This window comes from Aquarana catesbeiana, linkage group LG05, assembly GCF_042186555.1.
Source record: "Aquarana catesbeiana isolate 2022-GZ linkage group LG05, ASM4218655v1, whole genome shotgun sequence".
Taxonomy (NCBI): Eukaryota; Metazoa; Chordata; class Amphibia; order Anura; family Ranidae; genus Aquarana; species Aquarana catesbeiana.
The window spans coordinates 410,209,000-410,219,100 of NC_133328.1; the positions used below are offsets into that span (position 1 = coordinate 410,209,000).

General features: G+C 41.4%; 1 protein-coding gene across 3 annotated transcripts in view; it reads right to left on the reverse strand.

Annotated features, from left to right (window-relative positions):
• The window catches only part of KIAA0319 (KIAA0319 ortholog), an 85,599-nt gene extending 75,703 nt beyond the window's left edge, over positions 1–9,896 (reverse strand). For 2 of the 3 annotated variants that reach the window (XM_073631159.1, XM_073631157.1), the window contains exons 1-2: positions 9,645–9,895; positions 1,115–1,241 (exon numbers count right to left, since the gene is read on the reverse strand). In XM_073631159.1, coding sequence (XP_073487260.1) covers positions 1,115–1,163 — 49 coding nt within the window. In that variant the 5' untranslated portion in view covers positions 1,164–1,241; positions 9,645–9,895. Of the gene's footprint in view, positions 1–1,114; positions 1,242–9,644 lie in introns of all 3 variants that reach the window. The other variant, XM_073631158.1, reaches the window with a different exon arrangement.
• Positions 9,897–10,101: the final 205 nt, after the last annotated feature.

Consider the following 10,101-nt stretch of genomic DNA (forward strand, 5'->3'; position numbering starts at 1 on the left):
CTGTAGCAGTTGCAAAAACCTTAGTGGGGTTTCATCAAGAAAAAACTTAATTGCCTGGAGTGGAATGTTGCTGCCCACAGGCTGTCTGCTCATCAATACAGACATGGTATTGTGTACATATACAATGCATATTAGCGTGCATATATTTTAGCACTAGTTACGGTCTGAAGATAATCTTTAAGTATAACTAAAAGGCAAAACTTTTTTTTTGTTTTGGATAGAGTGGAGAGGGATTAGAATGCTTGTCAGTTTTTACTGCTGTCTGTGCTCTCTGTCTGTGCTTCACCTTCTCGATTTGTCCTGTTTACCATTATCATTGAAAGTAAAAGAAAAATTCTAAATTTTGGGTTGTCCCCAGAAACGTAATAGAGGGTAAATCTTCCAATGGGGACTGGGAATAGTTCTGGTGACCTGTGAGGCCTCCAAGGAATTCACTAAATTTGCAGGGATTTCCTCTCATTTCCTATTTGGCTATGGGACAGGAAGTGAAGGCTAATCTCCGCAATGGGACACAGATGGCAGAAAAAAAAAGAACCCTCCTTTGTTCGATCCAAAAATGAAAAAAAAAAGGTTTTGCCTATAGTGCTACTTGAAGTATATCTCAACTTTTAGTTTAGGTAACAGGTGATTAACATAGTCTTGGCTCCCTTATATCATCTTTAATTGCAAAAATGTAAAACCAGAGGAGGTAATAGTTGATGCCTAAAATGAACCTGACCTGGCCAAAAACATTCCTAAGGTAACACCTGTGCTGAAATGCAGATAACGTGTGCCTGCAATTATCTGTGATAATCATAAATTAGAAACCTGAGTGTCTGTGAAGGCAATTAGATTCTGAAGTCAAGATTCAGCCCACCCTTCTGGATCCTTGTCCGACCTCCTGTCAATCAACTGTAAAATGCCAGAACTTCAATGAGCAGTTAAAGCTCCATGCAAAGCCTAGGTCTAGGTTCCTAGGAGTTCCATAGGGACCAGTATGAAGACTAACACAGGTACTTGCCAGCACTGCATGATGCCTGTACACTGTTATTACCAGCTTTAATAAACATGTGATGAAAAACATTTATTAAATTATACTTATTAACACATATCAAATACAAGTGAATTGTCTTACCAGTAACAGTGCACAACCAGATAAAACAAGTACAAAGGCACAGAGTCATGATGCTAGGTTACTTCACTGTGTGCCCTCAATTATCTCTCTTACACTTTTGTGGCTTTTTCATATTCTTGTATTATGCCTGTAAAATAAAAAGAGAATAACATGAATGTTGCTTTAGAAACAAAACGACAGTTAAATTTTCTGAACATTTAAAAGCAGACAATTCTGGGTTTGGGGTATATGTCCCTAAACAGGTATGGCCCTAACCCTATGTAGGCAGGTAGAATCCCCCTTTTAGGGTTGCTCCTCAGAGGTGGAGTGATGACGCAGGGTTTCCTGATATAAGGTGAGAGGTACCAGGGTTCAGGGTTCTGGATCTGTGGTCTGCACAGGAGAGGGGTCCCGGAGAGGGTTTTTGTGTGTTTTCCCACAACTGGCAAACTCTACAGAATTTCCTTATGAGGGTCCATTTGGAAGCAGACACAAGGGTGTATGTACCACTATGCTCATACTCTGTTACAAGTGGGCAATGTTATAGTATTGAAGAAGTTGACTAACCATGATTAGAAATATCTGTATAGAATTTGGAATGTTATCAAAAATAAAAGACTACTACTTCTAAAGCAACAAAAAGCCTCAAAGTGATATTCTACTAGAGTGATGTGTTAAAAACAGCCAATACCTGGAGAGGAGAGTTATGTGCTTTACTGGTGCAAGCCTGGTCAGCTCTGAAGTAGGTGGTGATGGAAGAAAAAAAAAAAGAGTCCCCCACAGTGAGAGAGAACCCCTTCATATTACCTGCGTCAGGTGGTCAGGGCCTCTATGTCTCATGGGCCCCAGGTGAATGGTTGGGCTTCTGGAGTTTCTGTCTGGACCACATGTCAAACATAGGCCTAGGTGTGCGACTCCAGGCAGGAAGTGGTTAAAGATCAGATGATCAGGAAAATGGGGAAGAGAGGTCTAGGGCTGACATCCGTGTACCTGACAGTATGTGGTTCAGGCTGAACACCAGTGTGATGCCCTACAACTCTGTATGTATAGGCAGAGCCCAGCTGTGCATGTCAGCCACATGGAAATAAATTGGGTGCCCGTTACACAGGAGTACCTCTTGGTACAACATCTAGCCACAACTTATCTCAGCCTGTCAGATTTTGACAGACTGCTGGCAGTGGGGCTGGATGCTGCCCCTGGCCTTTCTGGGCACCCAAAAAAATGTTGGAATTTGACACTGACTGTCAAACCCCCCATGTGCATGAAGCCTAATTGTGTTCACTTGCTTTGTTGATGACCAATAGATCAGATGTATATTTATGTGAGGATATGTTTCAGTTTCTAAAAGAGGCTTTTAAAAGTAGGAATTCTACATTATAAATAAATATAATTTCTTGGAACTCTTTTGCTTTCTGTGTCTCCCAGATGTAAATCACAATGCTAGAAGGTCTACATTAATTCTCGATACCCAGTTTCATACAAGGGTTTTGTACTATTACACAGGATTTATCCAATCCCTTCCTGAATTTAACAGTTAAAAGATAGTACTGTAAGGGCTCACACCCACGGCCCTATCTATTTCAGGTACTTTACAATTTAAGATCCCTAACTCACATGCATACATACACACACATACTAGGGCCAATTTAGACAGGAGCCAATTAACCTACCAGCATGTTTTTGGAGTGTGGGAGGAAACCTTTACAGGCAAAGGGAGAACCAACAGACACAGGGATTCGAACCAACAACGCTAGTGCTGTTAGGCAGAAGGGCTGACCACTTAGCCACAGTGCTGCTCTAAGTGTAAATGAAATGCCATGCCCTGTTGTACCGGACACATTTTGATCAGTGTATAGTCATCTTTACAGGTGCCAGGCTTTGGGATGATTAGGCAGTGTATGGACGACCTGGTAGAAAAATACTTTTTTGTACCTTGGATCTTCTGAGATACAATTATGTAATAGATAGGCTCTTTAACCTTTGAATTTCAAGTGAGAAAATTGTTACCTTACTGAAACCCAAGAACAGAATTTTTACCAAAATGTCAGAAAAGCCATACATAAAACAACTCATATAAAAAACACACAAAACAGTAATTGATGCAGCTCTATATTCATAACACATATTGGGGATGGGTGGGGGGCAAAGACTGTGCATGATGACACAACTGCAAGACATTGTTGCCTAAACTGGTAATATAATGCTACCTATCTACCCACAGCTACTGTCTTAAGCTGGCCATACATTATACAATTTTCTTGAGCAATCCAGGCCCTTGCACTACATTGTTGAAGGTAAATCTAAAGGAAATTAATATGAAAATTGTATAATGTATGGCCAGCATTACAAGCCAATTCTGCTTCAAATGACTTTGACTCCTCCAGAGTCAAGACAGTGATATTAAAACTTTCTGCCTTGCCATTGAATAATTCCTTGGGCTTGTTCTCATACTGTGGGTGTTTTATTAAAATATATTTTTAGTTTAAAAAATGTAAGGGTTCTATTGCTAAGAACTTCCCCACATAGAACACATTTCAGATGTTCTCCCCCAGAAATAAAATATTGGGTTATATTTACTTTTCTGTCTCAGTAATTTTTATTGGATGTTTCAGGGATAATAATGATAAAGTTATCAACCAAACATTGTGTTTCACAGAGGTACAATGTTAAACCGTAATATGCAATACATATGCAATCATTCCCTAAGTGCTAGTTCACACCGGATGCAGTTCCGTTCAGTTCTGTGCGCTTTTCTTTCTGCACAAAATGCATGCACAGTTCAATGTATTCCAATAGCTCTAGTTCACACCATGCAGTCAGTTTCCGCACCGGAAACTAAACTGACTGCATGGTGTGAACTAGAGCCATTGGAATACATTGAAAACACTGTGCATGCATTTAAAGCGCACGGAACTGAACGGAACTGCATCTGGTGTGAACTGGCCCTAAAAGTAAGCAATAGACTTGCATAACCTTACAGCGATTTGTGGGCTACATAAAAAAAAAAAAAAAAGTGGGTATTAAGAGTGGGCGCCCCGCCTCAAAAAATCCAGAGTGCAGGGGGAACACAGCCCTTGGGAGGTATAGATGAAATGGGGAGCTAGTTGCCACATCAGGAGAGACACCACCCCATAGGCGGGGGTCAGCAAGAATCCGTGTCTGGAACAACTGTGAAACATTGTATAAACAAAGTCAGAACAAGAAAGAGAGAGGAGAAACAAAAAAAAAAGGGAATAGAGTGGAAGAGAACAGGGTAATGGCTTACCCAGGTTGTAGTTTCCTCTAGGCTACTTACACACTGGGGCGGGGGGGCGTTAGCAGTAAAGTGCCGCTAATTTTAGCGACGCTTTACCGCTGTAATAGCAGTCCTTTTTAGCTGCTAGTGGAGCACTTTTAACCCCCGCTAGCGGCAGAGTAAAGGGTTCATAGCGCCCACAAAGCGCTGCTGCCAAAGCGATTTGGCAGCGGTGCCCATTGATTCCAATGGCAGGGGCGGTGGAGGAGCGGTGTACGCACTGCCTGAAAGATGCAGCTTGCAGGACTATTTCTAACGTCCTGAAAGCGCACCGCTCCAGTGTTGAAAGCACTCGGGCTCTCACACTGGGGCTGCAGGGGAGGCGTTTTTCGGGTGCATTACAGGCGCTATTTTTAGCTAAAAAGCGCCTGAAAAACACCTCAATCTCAAAGGGGTTTAAGGCCGTCGGCGGTGAAGCGCCACTAGTTTTAGTGGCGCTTTACCATAGTTTTAGCTGCCCTTTTCGGCCGCTAGTGGGTCGCTTTTAACCCCCACTAGTGGCCAAAGAAGGTGTTAATAGCACCGAAGCGCTTTGCAGGCGCTTCAGGAGCACTGTCCATTCATTTCAATGGGCAGGGGTGCTTTAGGAGCGGTGTATACACCGCTCCTAAACTGCCCCAAAGATGCTGCTTGCAGGACTTTCTCTTAACGTCTTCAGGCTTTCACACTGGTGTGACAGGAGAGGCGCTTTACAGGCGCTGTTTTTAGCGCTAAAACGCCTGTACAGCGACTCACTGTGAAAGTAGCCTTAGTAGTAGACATTTCCAGCTAGTGCTGGGATTTCAGGCCTTTTTATCCCACAATCTTTTCTTGATAATTGCCTTCTCCACCCACCTTGCATGTGTTTTGATTCGTAGTCAATTATAGTGTGCTGTCGCTCACAAATTATCTGAAACTTCAGCACAGTCAAGTGGCAACCCTTACCAATCATTTCAGTGACCCAATTTGCATTGCGATCCATACTTTAAGAAACACTGCTGCTAGCAATAAATGGATGGCTTTATAGGCAAATAAATAAATAAATAAATAAATAAATATATATATATATATATATATATATATATATATATATATATATATATATATATATATATATATATATATATGGTATTTGATGTAATCTTCTGACAAAATATTTGATCGATCAATTATCTACTTGTTGTGCCACATCCTAAATTCGAGTTTAGAGCAAAAGAAGTTCCCCTAGCGGACTTTAAAGGCACATTTTTTAAGAAAATATTTTAAAAAAAAGGGTATGTAAAGTAGATAACAGTTTATTAGTTACAAAAAATAATCAAGTGAATCACATAGTTACAAAGTTAAGAACAAGGAATGCATTTCCATAAATATAGAAGTTGATACCAATACATGTGCACCCCGCGTTTCGGAGTTACTTATGCCTCCTTCTTCAGGGGTGATTGTAGGGTTTGCAACAAGAATTTTCTATATGGGAAATAATATGTATAACATAGACATGATGAGTGCACAATAAAGGAACGTAAATACAAAATCTATAGTTGTATGAGTCTGTATACATACACATTCATTTCTCTGTTTACACTTACATTGGTATCTACGGATATAGGTTGTGCATTCCAGGACGAATTAAAAGAAACATAGATATGTTGACGTACTGCCCATCGGACACGCTCCCTGGTCGTGGTGTGTAGAACTTTAGTGAAGTATAGCAGGAGTATTCACATAGCCACTGTCAAGGTGGAAGTAGAGACGTATAAATATATAGGGTGGTTTTATTCTTCCTTCCAGTAGGAAGAAAGGCCCAAGGTTAGCGGGCATATGACAGTTTAGATCTGAGGTCACACTGGGGCCAAATGTGTATCCTGTAAATCATCACAATCATCGCAAATACATTTTTCGTGCAGCAATCCTTCCTCGTGTTTTTATATATATATATATATATATATATATATATATATATATATATATATATATATATATATATATATATATATATTTTTTTTTTTTTTTTGCATATAAATAAATACCTAAAACCTGAACATGCTGCATTAATACATACACATACTAGGGCCAACTTAGACAGGAGCAAATTGGCCTACTAGCATGTGTTTACTTGTGTGGGATTCTGCCCACACTTCAAAGGAAAACCCTAAAGGAGGATCCTATTGTTGCAAGTACTAAACATTAAAGCTGGCTGTACACTAGCAGATCGTACTAACATTTTTGTTTTACTGTTCATTTTTGACAGCAGTGACAAGAAAATTTGAAGGAGTAGGATAGAAGGAGGGAGGGAGAAGAAGAATGCTGATGGGCACAGCACTGAATTGATCTTCTCCTTGACTACAGCAAAAACATTTTTTAATCTCAATGTAGGGAAGGCATTAAGGTAAACAAAAAAAAAACTTTTAGCTTTAGAACCACTAAGTCTAGTAAACAGGTGTGACCTGAAAACAATGGACACAGTATGAACAAACAGGCCATAGACAAGCTAATAATAACAACATAATGATTTAGCCAAAAAATGAATGCCAGTATGGAAACTGAAGACATTTTATCTGGTAAGCACGGTTTCTAAAGACAGTAAAAATGTTGAATGTCCATTTCTGACGTAAGTACTGTATGTGTGGTTGTTTGTCACGGCCTCCATGTTTTGTGATGGGTCACATGGATGGCCTACCCACATGGGTACAGGCAGGGTCACTTTACACACATGAGGTACCTCTGCTCCGTGCCATCTCCATCAATGCCCTGGGACAAAGCTGAGACTGCCATTGGGGAATACTCAACCCTATGGAGAGCCTCTACTCTTAGAGATGGACATACCCCATGTACACTTGACACTGTTTTCCAGTCAACCCTTGGTTCCCCGTGACAATGTACACTTTAATTATAACATGCATTTTGGAATGACATGCTGAGCCAATGTCCACAATTGCCTGTCCAGCTTTTTTCAATCCTGCTGTCAAGTAGTGGAGTGGGCCCTGCTGTGCCCTCTCTGCGGGCTCCACACCTGCACTCAATTTAACTCTTGACCTTCCGCACCGCTTTACAGGATGGGAACCTCTGCAGTGCAATACGCTCATGTTGCCATGGGAGACAGACCATTGGTGGAAGGAGTGCCGGATACTTCTCCCTTGCTGCTAGAGGCCATTACACCTATAACAGGTAAATGCTTTCGACAGACTGCTTGTTAAACTTCTGTTACTCTTGACAACCACTTATGTTTTCAAATTACTTCATTCCACAAGATTACCTTCATCCCCAAATGTGTTAAGACCCACTGGTTAACTGTGTGTGTCCATTAATGAGCAGCTAGTGCCTATCATTTAGAAGGACCTTGAAGTTATGTCAGTTAAAGGTAGACAAAATTGGATAAAGCATACATCAAGTTAATTGAGCTCCAGTGTAAGGGTGAACATGTACTTTCTCCCTGGAGGGAAGAGGTAGATAGCACAAGCACATAAGTCCTTTTTGGGTGACATTCTCTCCTGGACATTGGGGGTGCCAAAGAGCCTAGGGCCCATTAGCATTAGGTCATTGTACTTCAGAAGGACTACCCTTAATGTACTAGCCCAGTACTATAAGGCCTGGTATTTACATGGCAGGGGGCTGCACTCTCGCTGCCCACTTGCTATGGAGATACCAGTCGCAACACAGTTGCAATATTATGAAGAGCTCAGGTCAACAAATTTGCACACACACACAAAGATTTACTGACTCCTTTATGGTTATTCTACATAGTGAGATCCTTTCACAAGATGAAAATTAGCCTTGTCTTATTTGAGTAGGCCAGTTTTTATCTCTGGAACTAGACCTGACCACTAGAGCATAGTGAGACCATTTCACAGGATAATTTTCGTATTTGAGCAGACTCCTTTCTATCCAAGATCCTCACCATGACCACCATATACACATGTAGACACATTTTCCTCCCCCGTTACTGGACCCAGCTGGTACTGGGTACACAAACTTGATTAGAAATAGCACCACGTAAAGCTATTTTCTGCATTTTGAATGGCACCCCATAACAAAATTTAGCAGGCAATGCATCGCCACACATGCTGTACATTGTGGTAATAAAAAGACTCATGTTCATTTTTTGGCAATTTTTAAGCTCTTTCATAATGGATGCAATGCCTTAATGTAGTGTGCCTTAAAAATAAACTCCAAGTATGATCTTTAGTGCATACTTACATTTGTCCTGCTTGGCACAATGCAAGTATGCATTGAATGAATGACTTGTATAGCGCTACCTATGCGAACTGAATCGCCTCAGGGCGCTTTTTGCCGCAAGTGTCCATCTGCGGTATAGCGCGGTCCTTTTACCCCATGGAGACCCGACGCGCTCACAACCACATACACATATCCCTCAGTTGCCCCCCCCCCCCCGCTGCCTCCAGAAACCTCATCCCTTACAGGGCCACCAAGCCTGCGGCAGAGTCCCTCAACCCCCTCCAGAAATCTCAACCGCTACAAGGACATCAAGTTTGCCGCACAATCCCCTAACCCCCTAAAGAAATCTCACCCTCTACAGGGACACCAAATATGCTGCAAAGTCCCCTTACCCCCTCCAGAACTCTCATCTCCATGCAGTGACACTCCATCCAGGGTCTTTCAGGATTTCAATACATATTTTTAAGCCTATACTTTTACTGTGTGAATATAAACATTTTTTCTCTTTTTTTTATTGTTGGGGCATGGTAGGTTTTGGAAGAATTGACCAAGCCCTGGTCTCAATGTCAGGAACCACGGGTTTAAAGACCTTTCTAGATCCTTTGCAAAGTTTCTTTTGCAGCACTGCTAATTATCCGTCATGCTTGCATACATCAATATATTACTTTACAATGTATATTACACATCTCCCAAAATGGCTGTCTTATTTAAGCTTATTCAAAAGCTACAGTAACAGATCATTTCCATAACCAATGGACGTACAGTACATTACCAATTCTAAGTACAGCATTGGATTACACATTACTAATTGTAATTGAAGTGCTAAATGTATGTATACAGCAGATGGTACTGGTAGAACCTTCTTGTAGCTGTCAGATGATTGACACACAAACCTCATTTTACAAGCAGGACTGGTCAGGCAGAAAAGTGCATCATTGCAATATTGTGTCTTGGTAATCACCCTGATCCGATATTGCACATAGAGCATGATAGTGCAGTTTCTGGCCTTAGGATAACAGACACACAGATGTCCATGATTTGTGATTAGCCAGGCAAGACTAATGGTTGCTTCAGAAAAGAAAGGCACAGTCCATTGTTCCCTACCTGGTAGGCTGATGGTGGAAATGAGATGCTCGCAGTTGCTTGAGAGTCAGTACGGCCATGCATCCCTTGCTGCCTGGTGTCTTTCTCTCAATGCCTGTCTCTTGTTCACAGATGAGCTGGAGGTGAGAGGAGTGGTGGAGCTGCTGATGCTGCAGGGGGTGGGAGGTGGGGCTGGGACACAGAAGGCCCTGTGGATAAGATCCATGCATCCCTATGTGTACAGATGATGGCAGATAAGGAGGAGGCTCTCTCTGATTTTAATGTGCATGACCAAATGTGCTGGATGCCTTACATTACATATTAATGACAATGACAAGCAGTTTTACAGATGATTTGTGGATGATGACAAATCCAATTTAAAGCAGTCCTTTATCCCCAAACAAGCAAGTGCTGTTGCATGCTGCTCTGAGTGAACATCCCCAAACCTCATTAATTAAATTTTTACATTTAAAGAATA